Source organism: Embiotoca jacksoni, unplaced genomic scaffold (genome assembly GCF_022577435.1).
Source record: "Embiotoca jacksoni isolate LCO1_2020_lvr unplaced genomic scaffold, fEmbJac1.0.p SCAF_2, whole genome shotgun sequence".
In the NCBI taxonomy this organism is placed as follows: Eukaryota; Metazoa; Chordata; class Actinopteri; family Embiotocidae; genus Embiotoca; species Embiotoca jacksoni.
In genome coordinates this window covers 21,799,182-21,820,519 of record NW_027185340.1, presented here as the reverse complement: position 1 = coordinate 21,820,519, position 21,338 = coordinate 21,799,182, and the positions used below count along the sequence as shown (strand labels likewise).

At 40.3% G+C, this 21,338-nt stretch overlaps 1 protein-coding gene across 1 annotated transcript in view; it reads left to right on the top strand.

Moving 5' to 3' along the window:
• The window catches only part of xpo4 (exportin 4), a 61,222-nt gene that overhangs the window by 26,857 nt on the left and 13,027 nt on the right, over positions 1-21,338 (top strand). The window contains exons 8-13 of the mRNA XM_069155052.1: positions 5,255-5,412; positions 16,050-16,224; positions 17,097-17,273; positions 17,413-17,555; positions 17,807-17,952; positions 20,041-20,218. Of these exons, the coding sequence (XP_069011153.1) occupies positions 5,255-5,412; positions 16,050-16,224; positions 17,097-17,273; positions 17,413-17,555; positions 17,807-17,952; positions 20,041-20,218 (977 nt within the window). The remainder of the gene's footprint in view (positions 1-5,254; positions 5,413-16,049; positions 16,225-17,096; positions 17,274-17,412; positions 17,556-17,806; positions 17,953-20,040; positions 20,219-21,338) is intronic.

Here is a 21,338-nt window from a genome sequence, read left to right as displayed (position 1 = left end):
AATTCTTTGGGATAGAAACCCTCCGCTGGTCCTCCCAAACATAGAAGTCCAAGAGCAAACACGCACTAAAGGATTACGTGTTTACCCAGTAAACACAATCAGTGTGGAGTGCAGCAACTGATGAGGCTGCAGCGGAGGCCTGCAGGCAGACAGTAACCCAATCTGAGAGAGAGTGATGGTGGAGCAGAGCGAGCAAAAGACAATAAGTTGGAAGCTCGGCGTTGATTTGAAAAAACAGAAAGATGAGCCTGTGAGCCCCCCGAGGTAACAGACACCAGGCTTTGTCTCCTTCTATAAATATCATTCCTCATTCTTGCTGCCTTCCTCCCTCTCTTTCTGTCCTCCTGCATCCTCTGGCTCTCAGTCTGTGTCTCTCTGTCTTCCTCCTTCATTTTGTGTGCCCTGTCTCTGCTGGCTCTGTCCTTCATTATCTGTCCTCTCTCCCCAGTTATATTCTGTGACTGTGATGTTCCTGTATGTTGAGTCTCCGTACAGACAAATTAGTCTTTTGTGGGGTTGGAGTTGAACCCAGTATTGAATCTGAACGTTCCTATTTAAATCAATTTAGAGTTTATAATTTAATGTGCACGTCATAATATATACCACCCGTCACTTCCTGTTTTGCCGTTTTGTTTTTTCTCTCTAGTCAGCCGGCCTGTTGTTTGTTCTGATGATGAGGAGAGGTTAAAAGGCATTGCTGACTGAAAATGAGTAGTTATTTTTGTTGAATGTTTTATTTTGAAAGGTTTCCTCAGTTCTGTTGAGTAACTTTATTGCAGAGAAATTGCACAAATTCCTGGAGGGACTGTTGTATAGTATGTCTGAAACCTTGCTCGTTTTTAACAGACTGAGCGAAGACGGATAAAAGATTCAAGAAAAAAAATTCTCGGAGCCTCGCAGCTCACTGTTTCTGCAGATTTGAGCAACCAGAAAATAAATCAGAAACAGAAATAGCTACTAGAACTCAACCCAAGTATGTGCCAGCAAATATTCATAGAAATTGTCAAGTACAGAAAAATGGGGTTTGTGGTGCTGTTGAACTGTATTTCCTTAAAACGAAAAGTGTTTATTTAGCCTGCCCTCATTAATTTAGATGTCGTGGACAAAATAATGGGAACACCTGTCGATACAATTCAACCACACACTGCAACCTCCATAATGATCTCACAGTTGAAAGTTGGACTTATTGCAGGACAATTGTGTTAAACTGAGTGTACAGTATTTTTTATTTTTTTTATTTTTTATCAGTACCAGAACTTCATCTCTCCTTTATCAGCCTGAGGATATCTTATTGTTGTGAAATACAGTCCAGTGCCAAAGTGAGTTGGCAGCTATGACAATGCCATAAAGAAGAGCAACTAATGCAGTGCTGATACCGAATGCATTGATTAATCAGTGGGCACAATCTGCTGTCATCTGACCTGCATGTTTAAAATGTTTCATATTCTTGTATCTTGTTCTCCCTCCTTCTATCCATCCCACACCCTGCATACTAACACACACACACTCACACACACACTCGCCGTTTATCTCCAACTATAGTCAGACTCGAGGCGACTGACATTACTCGCATGGCTCATTCGCCGGCGCAGCTGCTTTTTCAGAGCTCGCGCTGATCAGTCTTTTGGCCTTGCGCTGCCTCTCCCACCCCTCCCTCCCTCTCTCTCTTCCTCTCTCTCTCTCACTCACCAGTTGCCCCTCTCGCCGCCTCCTCCCCCGTCCTCTCGCTCAGCTCTTCCAGAGGATGACTTCACGCTCTGGAAGAGGGCAGGCAGCAGCAGAGAGGACTGCCGTGGCTACACTACGTTAGCATCTGAGATCTCTTCCCAGCAGCGCGGCTCCCGACCAACCTGGCAGAGAGTAGTGCAGAGAGGGGAGGAGGAGAAGGGGGAGAGGCAGCGAGGAAGAATTTGGAGGGGAAGCAGGGAGAAGGGGAGAGTATTTGAGAAGAGGAGGAGAAGGAAGAAGCAACAAGGAGGTTGAAAGTTTAATTGCTTCAGGGATGGGGCCATGCGTTGGCTCAGTGTGCCGAGCCAGTGAAGAAGAACTCACTGTGGATTTAAGAGGATGACAGTTTTTGAGAAGAAGAAATAAGAGGAAAAGATCTCGGACCGGCTGCGAAGAGGAGCCTCGGCTCACGGCAGGAAGGCATCTGAGCTCCAGACGTGCGCATAGTGCTGTCAGTGGAAACACATGTTGCTGGGAGGCTGTGATGACTCGCAGTGTTACTGCTGCTACCTCGCTGTACGTCTGTCTGCGTCCACAGTAGAAACCAACAATGCCTCTTCTTTTGTCGGAGTGTGACAGCTCAGCGCAGACCAGCCCACCGATCCCACAACTGAGATTAGACTGAATTCGAGCGTTTCTTTCCCATCCGGAGTCGGATCTCTCCTCCGGGTTTGATTGAAGCTGTCTTGTTCGTTTGAGACTGGGGGTCACGCTGTCTGAAGACAAATCCAAATCAGTTCTCCAATTCAGGACGCCTCAGTTTGCTGGGTGGTGTGTTGCACCAGTGAGTATTAACTCTTCTGGGTATCAGCTGATGTGTTTCTGAAAGTGGTGACAGGAGGATGAGGCAGGTTCACCTTTTCATTCTTGACCCCCGAGACTTTTCTATTTCGAGTTGGTATTCTTTACAGTGTAGGTTCATTTTAAGCGTCGCTGGCAAAAAGTTTAAAAATATCACCAGAGCAACGGTGCAAAATCATCATTTGTAGATTAAATTACCTTCTCACACTGAATGTAGAGGATGTAACCTGGATTACTGGGACGTAAAACAAACCGTCTCAACGTATCGCCTGGAATCAGAAAGAAGGTCTTTAAAAGTTTTCAATGTTATTTACAAAACTCTTGGAATATTTGTTTCTACCTGACGGAAACTTTTGTAACCGAAGGAGGCTTGTAGGTCCTTTTTGGTAATGTTATAGTCATCGTTTGATGACATCAGACCATTAGCAAACACCGTCATTACTCAGCTACAGCAGCTAGACAGCTCAGCAAACACTTTAATAAATGCTTTTTAATTGGTTATTTATTAGTTTTCTGTCACTTATCTGAGCCCCAAGTCATGTTAATTGATCATATTTAAATGCATTCTTTTTAATAGACTGTTAGGAAGGAGTGTGTGCAGTAAAAAGATTTCTTAATTAATTTTGTGAACGCCAAAGAAATTTGGGATAAATAAGGTTTGGTCATTTAAAATAAGGACAATATTACCGGTGGTGACTACAGTAGATGACCACAGTGTGCCAAACTTTCAAGATTTGTTTGTTAATTCACAAAAGAGAACAGCTCTACCTTGTGAATTAACCAAAATTGGATTGGTTCAAAGACAGTTTGACAAAAATCTCATTCGCCGATGCTACGTGTCCATATGTTGTCACAAACTGACTGCATGTGGACGTTCAGACTTGTGCTCCAACTTGCCCTTAAAATCTGACAATAAAACTGCTTTATTAAAATCAAGACTATGTTTTAGCACCTATACAAATGCAGTTTTTCAACATTTAGATAAAAATCATAAATTCACATTCAGTAATGTAAACATTCAGTTCAAATAGATAAACATAAAACCAAAAGCTGTTGAGACGACGTTAAAACTTGGCTCTCGCTAAATTTTCTCAATATCGGTGAAGGTAAAACATTTCGTTGCCCAGCTGTGTCACTTGATTTAGATTTTGTCTTCTCTTGTTTCTATGACTCCCTACTGCAAAAAAAAAAAACAACCATGTAAAGAACCTGGGTGTTATCTGTGATTCCTCTTTTAAATTCAAGCTGCACATTATATCTGTTGTCAAAACCAGCTTCTTTCAGCTCTCTCGTGAGTTTTAGATCGGATGAAGCCCTTGCTCTCCTTTAAGTACCTTGACAAGGTCATTCATGGTGTTATTAGTTTGAGTATTGCAACTCTTTGTTTGTCAGGACGGGTTACACATTAATATCCTGGTTAAAGGGATGATTTTCAAATGGTATTGTTTGCATTATAAGTGTTTAAATGCAGCAGCCCGTCTGTCTGACCTGTTGCAGCTATTAGTTGTTCGTAGATCTAAGCTGACTACAGAGGCGACCGGGCTCTCTCTCTCCCTCTCTCTCTCTCTCTCGCTCTCGCTCTCTCTCTCTCTCTCCCTCTCTCTCTCTCTCTCGCTCTCTCTCTCTGTCTCTCTCTCTCTCTCGCTCTCTCTGTTGCAACTTTGAACAACCTCCCTCTTCAGATCAGATCAGATCATCATGTCTACTGGTCTTCAGATCCCAGTTAAAAATCAATTCATTTTTACTTGCTTTTCCACTTTAAGTCCCATTCAGTTATTATTTATTTATGCTTCTGTATTCTTGTGTGTTTAATTCTGTTTGATTCTGTGCAGCTCTCTGGACAGCCTCTGTTGTGTTTAAATGTGCTACATAAATATGTCTGACTTGACTAAAATGCACACAGAACATGTAACAAATTTGCGGTCCAATGACAAACAATAAAAGACCCAGACATCAACTAATTCAACAAGGATTTATATTTTTTTCTTAAATGTTACTAGTAGCACAGTTTAATTGGTTAAACCATTGTAAAAGATCTTATTGTCAAGAGACTTCAAGTGTTTCTGAATAGGTTGCTGCTCTGTAAGTGATCCTGACTTCCTGTGAAGCCATCATTTCTTTTTCTTTCAGGCCAGATGTTTATTTATTTGTTTCCTCTTTTTTCGGGGACAATGCACATCGTCACCGTGTTAGCTAAAAGGCTAATTTTCACCTGTCCCATGTGGCAAGTTAAGAAAAGTCACCTCGTGTAATGGTTTTACTTGTTGTCCTGTAATGCTGTGACAGATTCTCTGTCTTTCAGCTGATACGGGAGTTTAGAGCTTGTACTGTTGTCCGTTATCGAAATCTTGCCCGGCGAGTATGTCAGCCAGATGTCTATCAGTCATGTCGAGTATTCAAGACACTGACTCCTCATGACTTCCTCTATATCGCCTTCCTTCTGTATTGCAAAGAGAAATAGGAAACTAGTCACCAGTCATCATCAAACAATCACCTGACAGGAACTGTGCTTTTTCAGTTAATTGTTAAAAGTCACAGTGAGCGGTAGTGTTTCCACTCATTTTAGTGTTGTTCTCTTTGCAGTGCAGTGAGTCCATGGCAGTAACATTCACATACCCAAAGTGTTCACTGATTTATTGACGAGAGTTTCTGTCTTTCACATGGAAGGATTCCTCTTTAATACCCTGAAAACAGACTGATAAAGAAATGTTCTCCTGTCTTGCAGGTACACAGGAAGATCCGGGAAGACTCGGACATGGCCCAGGACTCCCTTCAGTGTCTGGCCCAGCTGGCCTCCATGCACGGGCCCGTCTTCCCTGACGAGAGCGCCCAGATCTCCTACCTGGCCCACCTGGTGGAGGGCCTGCTCAGCATGATCAACGGGTGAGTGTAACATGGTGTTGGAAGAATCCTGCTTAAAGTCCTTCACTGTGAACACACTTCTTGTACCAGTTTATGTGCTTGTCTTCTGGTAGTTAAGCTGGAATAAAAGCAGTCGGTCCCCTTTTTAGATTCTAGATGTTTTTTCATTTTGACTCTGGCTGAGTTTCAGTCAAGTTTGGCAATAGGAGGGTGGATCAAAAAATGAGACTGCTCCTGTTGCACCGTGACAATCATGGAGCACATGGGCGCTATAACCAAGTTAGAGCGTTTGATCAACATAATGGCCTAATTTACATGTTTTTCTGTGATTTCTTTGTGGGCATTTGCATCAACTTTTGTGTCAAACTGTGGAAATCAGCAATGGAAACCCTTAAAATGCTTCAGAAAGCCTTCGGAAATGAAGCACTGAGCCTGGAGAGATTTGAAGGGGCAGTTGGTTGTTGACCAGGACCGAACAAGGTGCATCAGAACAGGCAAACAACCAGGTGTTTCCTTTCTTTTACATTCGCTAGCTTTTGTGTGTATTCATCCCTCCGAGTATCAGACTGTGGACTCTGAGTTCTGCTGTGACGTTTTGAGAGAAAACATTCAGTGCAAACGACCTGAACTGTGGCACGATGGCACTTTGGTTCTCCAATGACAACGCACCCGTGACCAGTGTGTGTTTTCCCACTTAAACATCACACTTGTCTCTTGGTACTCTGCAGATTTGGCTCTCTGTGACTTCTTTCTGTTCCCCTTTAAACTAAACTTTAATGTTTGTTTTCTGCTCGATTTGAGGTGCATGGTGTCATCACAAATACACACACGGCAACAGTCACAAGAACGTGTGTAACTCGGGTGATGTTGATCAAGCAACGTCAATTGGAAGACTTTTTTTATACTTTCAGTCTGGTTAAAAACCTTCCTCCTGTGTGTGTAATTTGAAACGGTGTTTGGTTGCTGTTATCACTTCCATTGTCCATGTTGCCTGTGAAGAGAGCCTCTCCCAGCATGACAGAATCTACAATTGCAAAAGCCAATAAAGTAGTGAACCAAAATCTCCCTGTAGGGACAAGTAGGGAACAATTCTTTCTTTAAACAGCACTACATTTCTTCTGGTTTATGTTAGCAGTCATTTAACTGTAGTAATCAGTTACATTGATCTGTTTCTTGGTTTCCTTTGATAATGTCACATGTCTTGTGTGACATAAAGTCATTTTTTTACTACCTTGTCTTGGAAGGCTTTTTTTTTTTTTTTCTTTCTTTTTTAGAAACAACCTGGTGAGATTAATTTAAGCCTGCTGATTGAAAGCAGCTCCCCTGTGGATGCAGGAAGCTATTACACGCCCAGCACGAGCTGCACCAAATTAGTTTCTCTTTGCTGAAGGATTTTTATTGTGCAGGGATATTTTGAGAAATTTAAAAACACTTTTGGCATAATCATCAGATGAAGGCAAATGTACAAAATATCTGAGACTCTTGCTTTCTTATTGAGGCGTGCATTTGAGCTAAACGTCATTTTTCTTTACGGATTGTCATCATTTTACTTACAACAATCAAGAGAAAGTGAAATTGTTGAAGCAGATTAGTCCAAAAAAATGACTGTAGTGCTGCTCAGAAATTAAATGTGTAATAGAGGTTGCAACCCTGCATTTAGCACATTTAGTCTAACCTCAGTTGTTTATTTCAGTTCCATAACTTGGACTGTATTTTTTTTTTTTTTTTTTTTTTTTTAAAGAGCAGTAATGTCTCTTTTCCTTGGCCGCCGTCTCAGTAGCCATTTATCTGCCTCCAGTATCGCAAGGATTTCATGTTTCTTAAATTCAGAGACTCAACAAGTGACAGAGGCCAACGTCAGCAGGAGTGTGACTCATGCTGGACCATCTCGGCTTTATTTACAGGAAGTAATTGCTTGTTGAGTCTCTTTTTTTTAATGGCATCTGCACTCTCTTTAGGAAACTGGCTTCCAGTTCGGTAACAAATCGAGTTTGTAAGTTATGTTTCCCGGCTTTCTCTAAAGCCAATCAAATTATGCCTTCGCTCGTCTGACAGAGACGCTGTTTTCAACCAGAGAGGACAAAAAAACAACACTAGCAACCACCCAAAACACTGGTAAATACTGGGTATGGGTGTGTTTTTATGCATCCATCCTTCAGTCGTTCTCTAATCTAATACAGGGCCTGTGAGCCTGTAATAAAACTGATGTGGACTGTTTCCCACTTCCAGCTGGAAGCTCAGCCTAATTCCTATTGGCATAACTGGTGTGACATAATTTGGTCTAATTTAAACCTCCTGGAGGTCTGCTTATCACTTACAAGCAGGCATCATCAGCATAATGTTATTTCAGTGTAGGGAAGAGTGACTGAGGTGTATTTGCTGTCATAGATTTTCCAATGTGTATTACAACTTTCAGCATGAAATGAAATGAGCTCCTTTATGGCAACACAGGATTCTTTCAAAATAATTTTTCATCCGTGTGATTACGTTTCTTTTATCCATTAACACTTTCTTTATCGATGTATTCCACAAAACGATATTACTATATTATTGATATACACTGAATCCATACTGCACAGTATGAATAGAGCTCATTTAAAAACAAATCGTTGACTAGGTGCTTTACAAGTTAAAAATAAGAACATATTAAAACAAAATATAACAACAAAATGTAACATATTTGAAATAAAGAAGGAAAAAAAAATTGATGATCAGACGTAACAAAGTGCTTCACAATAAAAGACAACAGCAAAACACCCAGACATGAAACATACGAAAGGCAGTAAGTCCCCTAAAATAATTACACACAAAATAGAAAGATTTCTGCTCAGCACACATTTTTTTTTAAAAAAGAAGAAAATCTGAGTTAAAAAAAAAAAAAAGGGGGGGGGGGTGGAAGAAACATCAAATTAAACCAAGTGTGAGTGAAGTGGTGTCAGAGCTTCTGTTCAGAGCTCTGTGCTCAGCATCTGTCAACGGTTTGATGCTGTGATTGATGATTGTGGTTTTTAAGGTGACGTTGTGAACTTGGCCGGGGAATTTTTGGCCTATTCCATTGTTCCAGCCTTACTGTGTCTTCATTACTCATAAAACAACAGATGCACTCAAATGCCAGTTGGTTTCTACGAGAATAAAATCTTTATATTGCTAAAAAAAAACAAAAAAACTTTAGGAAGCAGTTTGATTCTGAGTTTTCTGAGAAAAGGAAATAACCTACACTTTACCGTTCGCATTTCATCCCTAAAGCTCAACTCCTTCACTACCTTCTCAGCCTTTTCACTGCGGCTGTTCTCCTTCACATCCTGCAGAGGTATAATTGCCTTTGCGTCATGGCTGTAATCAGAGCTTCTGATCTGAAGTAATGCAGCACTTTTTCTGTCCAGCAGAAATAATCTGACAATCTCACAGCAAGGAATCATTACGATACTAACTTGCAGGTTATATTTTTGCCTGGAGGGCCCCTGTAGCACCACGTAGGCTGCATTGTATTGTACAGTGGTGTGAAAAAGTGTTTGCCCCCTTCCTGATTTCTTATTTTTTTGCATGTTTGTCACACTTAAATGTTTCAGATCATCAAACAAATTTAAATATTAGTCAAAGATAACACAAGTAAACACAAAATGCAGTTTTTAAACAAAGGGTTTTATTATTAAGGGAGAAAAAAAAAAATCCAAACCCACATGGCCCTTTGTGAAAAAGTGTTTGCCCCCTAAACCTAATAACTGGTTGGGCCACCCTCAGCAGCAACAACTGCAATCAAGCGTTTGCGATAACTTGCAATGAGCCTTTTCCAGCTGTGGAGGAATGTTGGCCCACTCATCTTTACAGAGTTGTTGTAGTAATTCAGACACATTGGAGGGTTTTCCAGCACCAACCGCCTTTTTAAGGTCATGCCACAGCATCTCAATAGGATTCAGGTCAGGACTTTGACTAGGCCACTCCAAAGTCTTCATTTTGTTTTTCTTCAACCATTCAGAGGTGGACTTGCTGGTGTGTTTTGGATCATTGTCCTGCTGCAGAACCCAAGTTCGCTTCAGCTTGAGGTCACGAACAGACGGCCGGACGTTCTCCTTCAGGATGTTTTGGTAGAAAGTAGAATTCATGGTTCCATTTATCACAGCAAGTCTTCCAGGTCCTGAAGCAGCAAAACAGCCCCATGCCATCACACTACCACCACCATATTTTACTGTTGGTATGATGTTCTTGTTCTGAAATGCGGTGTTACTTTTACGCCAGATGTAATGGAACATACATCTTCCAAAAAGTTCAACTTTGGTCTCGTCAGTCCACAGAGTATTTTCCCAAAAGTCTTGGGGATCATCAAGATGTTTTCTGGTAAAAATGAGACGAGCCTTAATGTTCTTTTTGCTCAGCGGTGGTTTTGGTCTTTGAACTCTGCCATGCAGCCATTTCTGCCGAGTCTCTTTCTTCTGGTGGAGTCATGAACACTGACCTGAACTGAGGCAAGTGAGGCCTGCAGTTCTTTGGATGTTGTTGTGGGGTCTTTTGTGACCTCTCGGATGAGTCGTCGCTGCTCTCTTGGGGTAATTTTGGTCGGCCGGCCGCTCCTGGGAAGGTTCACCACTGTTCCATGTTTTCTCCATTTGTGGATAATGGTTCTCACTGTGGTTCTCTGGAGTCCCAAAGCTTTAGAAATGGCTTTAGAACCTTTTCCAGACTGATAGATCTCAATTACTTTCTTTCTCATTTGTTCCTGAATTTCTTTGGATCTCAGCATGATGTCTAGCTTTTGAGGATCTTTTGGTCGACTTCACTTTGTCAGGCAGGTCCTATTTAAGTGATTTCTTGATTGAGAACAGGTGTGGTAGTAGTCAGGCCTGGGTGTGGCTAGAGAAATTGAACTCAGGTGTGATGAACCACAGTTAAGTTATGTTTTAACAGGAGGGGGCAAACACTTTTTCACACAGGGCCATGTGGGTTTGGATTTTTTTTTCTCCCTTAATAATAAAAACCTTCATTTAAAAACTGCATTTTGTGTTTACTTGTGTTATCTTTGACTAATATTTAAATGTGTTTGATGATCTGAAACATTTAAGTGACAGACATGCAAAAAAATTGGAAATCAGGAAGGGAGCAAACACGTTTTCACACCACTGTATATTCACCCAGATTATAATGTCTTCATGGCTGACATTGTTTCACTGGCATCAATTTGAATTGTTGCCGGCAGGTGTGTAGAAGCTGAACCCCAGAGGCTCCTCCTGTGATTCCTGCATCGCCTGCTTTTTAGCGCAGGCCATGAAATCAGGGTTCCCACGGGTCAGCATATTTCAGGGAACATCAGGGAATTTATAAAAACTCTTTTCCAGACAGGGAAAGTCAGGGAATTTTATTATTTTATAATAATATCAGGGAATTTAGTTTGCATGTTTAAATTTGAGTTGCCATTTATCAAAATGTAATATTTTCCATATATGTAGCTATACATCTATAACTGTAGTCAGTGTGTATGTTTGGTAGCATTAGTGGTCTTTGACAGAAAATTCTTTGATTTAGGTTGTGAACTAATTACTGTAATTGTTCGATAAATCTTTTCCTTTGCAACCAGTATTTAGACACGTATATCTTTTCTCTTACTATCGGCACAAACAGACGGGCATGTGGCAGCCCGTTTTTAACAGAAATGACAGCAGCTTGTTTTTCTGTTCATTGTAGGTCGTAGAATTTCATCTTTTTAGTCAGTGAAATTCAGGTAATATGACATTTGACTTAGAGTGGGAATCACATCTTGCACTGGTTGTTCGGAGGCTGTTGATTGTTCCTGCTTCTGTTGCAGCCAGTAAATGTGTGCTGGGTTTGAGGAAGAGGCGTTGAAAGAGATTACCGCTCTGTTTTTAGCAGCAGGGAGAGGTGGCACTTACCTGAAGGTTAAGAGAGAAGCTGTATTTTAACCTGAAAGAGACAGCCGTTGTAAATCGGCTGAAATAAAAAAAGGGAAACTGTCATCCCTTTCTCAGAAGTGATGTCCAAGTGTTCCTGTGTTTTCCACTCTTGTATAATAAATAGTGTGTCTTGTAGAGTCACAGATAATAATGGTCAATTTAATTGTTTGATCGGATATTTGAGAAAAATTCCTATCGGCAAATCTTCTGAGGTGACGTTTTTAAATGTCTCGATTTGTTTGACCAGTCAGAGAAATTCAGCTTGTTATGATATCAAACAGAGGCAGCAAACCCACTCAGTGGAGAAGATGTAAGCAGAGAATAGTCGGAGTTTCTGTGAGGAAACGTGCTATAATGATTTATTATCAGAATCATTTTCTGTTGATCAATTAATTGTTCCCGTCCTAGTCTCGACAGTAGAACCTGACTTTATACTTGATAGATATCAACCTAAGACACTACTGAGAGAAAAGAAACATGGGTATTGGGTGGCCATTTAATGTTGCAGGACTTGCTGTGTGCATCTTTGTGATTCCTCTCCAATCCTTTGCAACAGTCAAATTTTAGTGCAGATTTTCTTAAAGTTCAGCCTCTGCTCCTGTTTTATCTCTAACTTGACCTACAACACTGTTTGATTGTGCTTTGTTTCTCAGAAATGTTGAGCTCCTCTTTACCAAATCGTAGCTGCAGTCAGTTCAGTTTCTAACGTGTCCTCACTCTGTTCACAAACACCCAGGCTGGTTCAACCTTGGATTTTGACCTCCCATCTGTTCCAATCAGTCTCTTTTTATTCAGAACTCTGAGAACTGCACGAATTAAAAAAAAAAAACAATATTTTCAATCAAGCCTCGTTCCTCAGGTCTTTTCTTCTAAAAGAGAGTTATGATGATTGCTAATTAGACTTTTTTTTTTTTTTTTTTTTTTTTTTTTACTGTCAACATAATATCAGTCCAAAGTCCATTGTGAAGGAATGTTTATTCATCTTTGGGTCTCCCTGTCTCATCAGTCCAGTCTCTCTGTCTCGTCTAGTTCTCTTTGGGTCATGAGGTGTCCAATTAAACTGTGTTGCCAAAAGGCACGCTGTGTTACAGCTATAGACGGAGACAGTCTAGTGTTCCAAGGTTAACAAAGTTAGTGATGAAGCCGGCGCCTCTTCTTATCTTAAATGCAGAACATTCTGGGGGACAATATTAAGTGGACCTGGGATAAAACTCGTGTACAACTACCAAAACTACAATATATGTTTTTAGGCTGATGATACTTGACTCTACCTCCCTGTCCGTCAGTCATTTTTTCCAGTTAAGAGAAGATAAGACCCCCTCAGTTTTACAGTGGACACCGATTCAAAACGGACTTCATGCAAACCAAAACTAAGCCCTCTTTCAGAAATATTTCTGACTTGGAAAAACTAGTGAAGGAATGATCTCTTACCGGCACTGACCTTCAGAATCTCTTCGACCTTCAGAAAATTGTTTCAGACCTGTATTTTGACATTTTAATTACATTATTTCAAGTAGCACAAAGTCCAGTAGAGTTTGGAAAGCAGCTGGAATGCTTTTAATAATCACTGAGAGAAGAGGACACATTAGTCCTATTTTTTATCTCCCCACTGGCTTCCAATTGCTCCCAGAACACAGTTTATGATTTTATTGTTCAGGTATAAAGCCTGAAAGAAATTGGCCTCATTGTCTACTTTTGACCTATTTTGCCATCATGCTCTCTCTCAAAAAAAAAAAAAATGACTGCAACAGCCGTCCTCCTTAGAAATGCTAGGGCATGTTTACTGCATGCCCTACATTTATTGTGTATATTTGATTTGATTTTTGATCAGGATGTGATTACGTTCAAAAAAACTTAAATATAAATACCTTAGTCTGGGAAGGATGAACATGTTTTCTTATCTGTATTAATATTTTTGTAACGTTGTGAAAATCAAATGTGAAAATCATGTGAAAAAGGTCACTGAGTAATGAATTGAATTCATCATGTGATGCTTCACAGAGCTGTAGTGAGTTTCAGCTTGTTGTTTAGGAGTCTCACCTGCAACTTTACTGTTTCGTTCATTCTCACAGCTCTTGTAATGTCACTTTAAATTGCACCAGGAAGTTATTTTCTTAAAAACAACCTCCAAAAACTGTACCCTCTCTGCCAGTACTAATCACCAGACAAACACAGTTGGCGACTACAGTATTTAGTTGCCACAGCACCTGATAACTTCCACTGAAATTGGTAGAGACCCAAAACAGAGCTAAAAGAGTCAAAATATTTGATTTACATTGACCAGGTGGCCAGAAACACAGCTCCAAATGACTGATAATGCTTGTCTGTAACTTCAGGATGTGTAAATAAGCAACTGTTTATCTGTCAGTGTTGTGGTGACAACTTGTTGCCGTTTCTCCCAACTGGCCAAAAAAAGTTGATGCAGGTTTAACAAAAAAGGCCACAATTCTTGTACTGTAAAAGTCTAAAACTTAAATCCTCATTTAAACAGCTCAAAAACTTTATGCTTCAGACACACTCCTTCTAAAAATGTAAAGTATTAAAATAAAATAAAAGTGATACAGAAAAAAGGATTCTAAGAGAATGATGGTGTTTACAGGATTTGTGTGTTAATGTGAGAAAGAGACCAGCTGAAGTATTTTCTCTTCATTTGCGGGTGTTTCCAGTCAGTGGTTCTGATTTGAATTAAGGGGCCACACACATCATGTATAAATTACAGACACACAAAGTGCACACCAGCTCGCTGTCGGACCACATGACTAAGTGGGAAAGGGGGTCTCTATCTTTTATTTTTCTTCTCTCGCAGGCCCTCTCTCTCACTTTCTCCCCCTCTCTTCCCTCCTCTCCTGCTCCGTCTGTAATCACCTATTCTTGGAGCTTTTTTCCAGTTGCCTCATCGGAAAACCATGCGGAGCGGGATGGCCGATCTGCAGCGATTGAACAGTTCTGCTCGCAATTTAACTCCATCTGATAGGGGTTAGCTAGGCCTCACACAATGCTCGCCCCTGACAGCTCTGACCAAGGAGGGCTGTTCAAACACAAAGACAAAACCAAAAAAGGTAGAAATAGACTGAAACCATCGGAGGTGGTGTTTATTTTTTGTAGAAGATTTCTGTCATGGCTTATTTAGACCTTTATTTTAGTAGGTGAGCAGGAATGTGGCCTGTATCATAGTATAAAAGAGGCATGCACTCATTTAGAGCCAGTGTGGTATTTCAGCAGGTTGATGGCATCAGTTGATCACAAATATATCGGAAAAGCTCACGTGTCTGCTGCTACATAATGAGAATCTCTTGTATGTCGAGAATATGTTTGAAGTTTGAGTTGGAAAAATGGTCGTCATACTATATCTGAGTTAACTTTAAAATGTAAGTACTAAGTTCAAACAAGGGGGCAGAATCAAAGAATACATGAGAACTCACATCAGGATCATTTATAAACAGTCTTTTCATCAGTTAGATTGCCTCTAATGTTGTTAACAGCGTGTCAAGTGATGATGAACCTACATTTTTTAGATATTTGTGTGTTGACAAGAGACATTTTCAAGCAGTTTTTGTGGCCTTGATAGCTTCATTAAGTGATAGTGTATTTAGTAGTAATCGTTTAGCTGATTAGAGCCACACTGCTTTGAAAGTGTGTTTTGAATCAAAGTTTTATACACATTTTCTGGGGAATATCCAAGCCTCTCCATCCTGGTTAGTTGTCATTTTTGTTGCTCATCTGTTTTTTTTCCCCCACCATGTTTCCTGTCTGTCGCTCTCACACATTCAGTTTGGACATTTGTTGCTTTGTTTTCTGCCCCTCCGTCTGTTCACAGTTTTTGTCATGTCGAATAAAACAGTCCTGTTGGTTTAATACAGATAAATATTTCAGAATAAGATTCTATAAAGGCTGAGTGAAAGTTAAGATTTTTAGTTAGATAGATGGGCAGCCTTAAGTTTGAATCTTGATCACTCATTGCATGTTTAAAAAGGAAATGTCACCTGTTGAAATGTGACATTTTTTCACACCTGATTAAATGTCAGCTATGAGCCTGAATTTTTTTTTTTTTTTTTTTTTTTTTTTTTTTTTTTTATATATAAATATGGTGGCATTTCTACCTCTTTTTATACTTTGTCTTTACATTAGCGGTACTGTCTGGATGTTGTTGAATCCAGATTACAATCCACATTAATATATATATTTTTTTAAATTCAACATCTAACCAAAATATGATTTTGTCACTTCACACTCCGATTTATTATTAAAGTCTCTTTGAAACTAGAAACCTGAATTCCAGCCGTTTTTTCTTCTATCTTGTACTTTTTGTGCTGCACTTTTAGGCAGAAACACCATACAAATATCTTCAGATGCAGCTGCAGAAAACTGCTCAGGGGTCAAGTTGCCCACAAGTTTTGTTTAAGGATCAATTTTCATGCCTGTTTCCAAACCTCAGTCAGCAGCGGGAAAGTGACCCCAGTTCAGCGTCAGCATGGAGAGTGGGAACTGCCCTTCCTCAGGCCAAAGCATGGGTTTGAACTCAAAGTGAAAAAAAAGGCAGTTTGAAGTTTGTTAACTGTTTCTGTCAAGAGGAGGAGGAGAGGATTTTTCTGCCGAGTGTAATCTGACTGGCATTTTCACTGTTTTATTACCAAACTGCAGTCCATACTATATCCTGATTTCTCTTATGTCTCTTACATAAAGTATGTGGAGCTCTGGTCATTTATGTTTTAGCAGTCCTGTCTAAAGATCACATTTTATTATCTTCGTTCTCAGGATTGAGATCGAGGACTCGGAGGCGGTGGGCATCTCCAATATCATCTCCAATCTGATCACCATGTTCCCGCGGAGCACTTTAACGGCGCTGCCCAGCGACCTCTTCACATCCTTCATCAACTGCCTCACGCTGCTCACCTGCTCGTTTGGACGCAGCGCCGCCCTGGAGGAGGTGGTGAGTACGAACACACCTTCACCTGCCTCTCAAGTCAGATCCCTCCTCTCTGTCACACTGTGTGGTACATTCAGCCACAAACAATCCCAGAAGAATTTGAAGTCAAGTTTCTGTTCTGAGGTGTTGGTTGCTTGAAATACTTCATTGTTAACATTGCAGCAACTAACCAGGTTTGTCTTCCAAATGAAATTAGTGGGTTGAAATTAATGAGTGGTTCTTTTAGGCTTGTGACCCATTAAATGGATGCAATATCAACTTGGCACCTTTGGTCACCATAGCAACAGTTAACAGGTTGTAAAAAGTCCATCCAGAGTCACTTTTTTTTTTTTTTTAAAGATTCAAATATCTGCAGACCATAACTTTTTTTTTGCAGTTACTGTTTTTGTTCTGGCACACGAGTACAACGCTTTATGAAGTGCAAGAACTCTCTGGTTAAAAAAGGAAAAAAAAAAAGAAAAAAAAAAGTCATATTTGATTATGTATTTAAATAGTTGAGTCTCGATTTGTTCAAGATTGGAAACCACCAGCCGAGCTACTGGTGTTGATGAGTCGGCTGAATTGATCACAGATGTTGGAGATGGTTATTGCAAGCTAGAGATGCAATGATTAGTTGCTTCATTGCTTAGTCAGCAGACAGAGAACTAATTGATTCATCACTTTAGATATTTTCAAGCAAAAATGCAAAAAAATATTAAATGAATATATTTTTACATGAATACAAAAAAAATGTCCAAGTTCAAGGTTTGTCTTTTCCATTTAACAATGTTTATGTTGATGATAAAAACACTTTTTTTTACTAATTACTCTCAGAATGATAAAATAATGCAAATTGTTGACATAATTTATTCATCATTTTCTGTTCCCTGCCTCAGCTGGATAAGGACGACATGGTTTACATGGAGGCCTACGACAAGCTGCTGGAGTCGTGGCTGACGCTCGTCCAGGACGAGGAGCATTTCCCCCGCGGCTGCTTCGTGCAGCCAGCGATGCAGGTCTTCAACTCCTACATCCAGTGTCACCTGGCTGCTCCTGACGGCACCCGCAACCTGGTGAGACTCCGCTTTTTTCCTCAGTGTACATGCGAAACACTGAACATTAGAAATTCCTGTCTGTCCTCTTCCCTCTGACATCTCACTTTTCTTTCACACTCCTTCTCTCTTTGTAAACCCTGACCCGCGCTCTCCTCAGTCGGTGAACGGCATCTCGTCTCACGATGAGGAGGAGATCAATGAGCTGCAGGAGGACGACAGGGAGCTGTTCTCAGACCAGCTGTCCAGCATTGGCATGTTGGGACGTGTGGCTGCGGACCACTGCATCCCCCTGCTCACAACGTAAACACACTGACAGCACATGAAGTCACACTTCTTTATTTAGATGATAACATTTGTTAAACCATTGGCTATAAGTGTAACTATTTATTCAGTGCAATAAAAGTGCATGTAGTCGGTAACTGCAGCTAATTAGTTTCATCTCAGTTTGTTTCATCTGTATTAACATTATTTAGGATTTACAGCAGTGTGATTATACCACAGGGTGCTGTTGTGTTTCCCATTTTTCATTTGTGTTCAACCTCCTCGTGCAGCCTGCTGGAGGACCGGGTGACACGACTGCACGGCCAACTCCAGAGGACCCAGCAGCACCTCATGGCTTCGTCCGACCTCGGATCAGTGGACCGCAAAGTCCTGGACGACCTCTATGAGGACATCCACTGGATCATCCTGGTCTCAGGTCAGTAGAAAACTTTGTGTCTTTGTTTTTTTTTGTTTTTTTAAAGGACCCAGTGAGAACCAGGGCTCAGGCACAAACAGAGCCTGCAGTGATATTGTGCTTTTTTTTTTCCTGCTGTTTGAACCTGCAATCATTTTTATATCTAATAAAAAATGTTACCCTGAATCAGTACTCAAACTTCTGCGGAGAATTGTGTAACCAGTGTTTGTAGATTCAGTTTCCATGAAGACTTCACGAGTTTTAAAAACAAAAGACAGTTCACGAGAAGCTGTGTGATGTTCTGTTCTTTATTGTGCTCACAAAAGACTTTTCCAGAGCAGTACACTCCAATTTAATGACTTTATTTGTGAACAAGACGGAGGACGTGAACTCCACCCAGTCCTGCGGGTTTGACTCTCACTCGGCTTCATTAAAGGCGTGCACAGCCTTATGGTAGATTCCTCATCGTTAACTTCCCATATAGGCTGGTTGGACCACTTCTCTAAAATAAGACGCCTCTAAGGCCAAAATCTGTATTTTATTAACTTGGTTATTAAATGTTCTGTGTTGGAGTACACTTAAACACTAAAACTGGCACATTTATAAAAAAAAAAAAAAAAAAAAAATTTAAAAAAAGCCCGCTGCCACTGAGAAGTGTTCAGCGGTTGAGTTGCACCTGACCGTGACAAGGTTTTATAATGATAGAAAGCTGATACGAGTGCTCCATCAAGTGCTACTCTGGTATGTGAATTGTTGTCCCTCTGGTGCTCTTCAGTTTGGGGATCAAACCGTTTGAGTTGAAAACATACAGGTAGGAACCCGGCCTGATGAAGGCCGTGGAGGCTGAAACACGTTGGCTTGAGTTTTTACTGTGATTGAATAGCCATGACTGATTAAAGGCTTTTTAATCAATCACCCTCTTGAGTGCTTTAGATTTTTTTCAAGTTTTCAACTCAATATGTTTATTGTTCATTAATCATAAAGACCCCCTCAAGGTAAAATCAAGATTTTAACCTTATTAACATCCATATAATGTTTTGTATTTGCTCGAAGACATTGAGTGAAATAAGCAGCGGATGCCATGGCTGAGCAGTTCTCCTGGGACAATCTTTAAAAACAGACAGGCGGAGTTTCACACATCACAAACCAAAGGAACCAATCAGGGTGGAGCTGTTTATGTCATCTAGCTGGAGCTGCAGGCGAGTGGTGGAGGGGTGGGTGGAGATAGAGGTGTGGACTATTTTCATTTTCATAGATCCACACATCCTGAATGGAGGCAAAGGTGCCGAGTTACATTTAACACACTTAAAGGTATTCTGGCATTTTTCTTATTTTATTTTTGATGAACAGAACTGAGTTTTTTGGACTTGCATCAATGCCAGGAGATGGGCTTAAGGTGCAGTGGTTAGCATGGTCACCTCACAGCAAAAAGGTTCTGGGTTTGAATCCAGGCCTTTCTGTGTGGAGTTTGCATGTTCTCCCTGTGTCTGCGTGGGTTCTCTCCAGGTACTCCAGCTTCCTCCCACCATCTAAAGACATGCACCTCAAGTTAATTGGTGGTTTTACAAATGTCCCTTAGGTGTGAATGAGAGCATGAATGGTCTTTGTTTTCGTCTGTCTCTATGTGGCCCTATGATGGACTGGCGATCTGTCCAGGGTGAAACCTTTCTTCGCCCTAAGTGAGCTGGGATAGGCTCCAGCACCCCGTGACCCTGTTCAGGATAAAGCGGGTATAGATAATGGATGGATGGATGGAGATAGGCTTAAATTATTTATTTTTGTTTATTTATTGTTTAGTCTATGGTATAAAAAATTATGATGGATTTCCATCACATTTTTATTTTTTTGTTTGACTTACCAACAGTCTAAAATTTACAAGATATCAAAGTTACTGCGATCAGAGAAAAAGAAAAGCAGGAAATATCCCAAAAGGAGAAAATAAAAAACAGAAAATTTGACAATGAAAATGACAAGTTTTTATGAAAATTGTTGCAGATTATTTTTCTCATGACTATCTTTAGCTCTACTGAAAAACTGCTACAATATATTTATATATATATATATATATATACGCTATATATATTTATCTATTTGTTTGGCTCTCTGCAGGGTATCTATTAGCAGACGATCCTCAGGGTGAAACCCCACTGATCCCCTCAGAGGTGATGGAGTTCTCCATCAAGCACTCAACAGAAGTGGATATCAACACGACGCTGCAGATCCTCGGATCACCGGGAGAGAAGGCGTCCTCCATACCGGGCTGCCATCGCACAGACTCCGTCATCAGGTACTGTCACTGTGGTGTTCATATCATATTGCTGGGCTGAGGTGACGTGGCCTTGACAGGCTTACTGTAAAATAAGGATGTGCATTTAAGAGTCCTGTAATTCACTACTTCTCAAAGATGTGCTGTAAAATGCTGTCTGGACAATTAACCCAATCACAAGTTCCACTCAGCAGCCGTCTCAGAGCTTTCAGTCGGGTCGCCTTTGGCAGACAGAGTCGCCCACTTGTCGGGCAGTTGTAGCTTTAAAAATGTCAATGTTTTTCTGAGCACCTAAGGGAACTTAAATCAGTTATTAAATCACCAGTTCAAGTGCTGCTTTCACAGGATGGATCTTAAAGCCCACAGAGAGGGTCTGACCAGGTCACTTCAGATAATCAAAGGCATTTAAATTTACTTGTAAAACATTTTAGGTCATCAAAACCAAATTCTGTGTACATATTTAGTAGAAGGTGACTGATCAATGACACCGGTAAACTGGTATTTGGAAGCGAGATATATTTGCAGTAAAAATGAAAGTCTTTGTGGCAAATTGTGAATAACAAACCCTAATGCAAAACTTAATTAAAGTGACTTTAAATAAATGAATGCCGCCACCATGTAATCTTATTATGAAGGAACATTGCACTTTGTGGTATTTATTGTAGAAACAAAAAGAATCATTTTATTGAAGCACCAGCAGAGCGTTTGATACTTGATTGTAAAATGTGCTTTTCTGTGGCAGTTAAAATATACAGGTTGTGTGATATTGTGTGATGCTTAAAAAAATACCGATAATTATAAAAGTTAAATATCGGTCGGACCTTAATATTTAGTATCTTTTAAAAACTTCTCGTCTGTGAAGTTTAAAAGTTTAAGCTTTTATTATTTCACCTTTTTTTCCATTAAACAACCCAATGTGTGAGCTTGACCCTTAATTGTATGGGTGGAGGAACTTTGAAGTTTTGCACTTTGTATTTTTGCAGATATTTGTTTCAACACTTTGCTTCTTCTCTGGCTGTTAGATTATATTGCTGGTATTAAGGGCTATGATCTTTTTAGCAGTTTGCCTCCTCTGTGTGGAGTTTGAGGTCTTTGTGTGGATGGAGACTGCAGGACTGATATATTTATATATATATATATG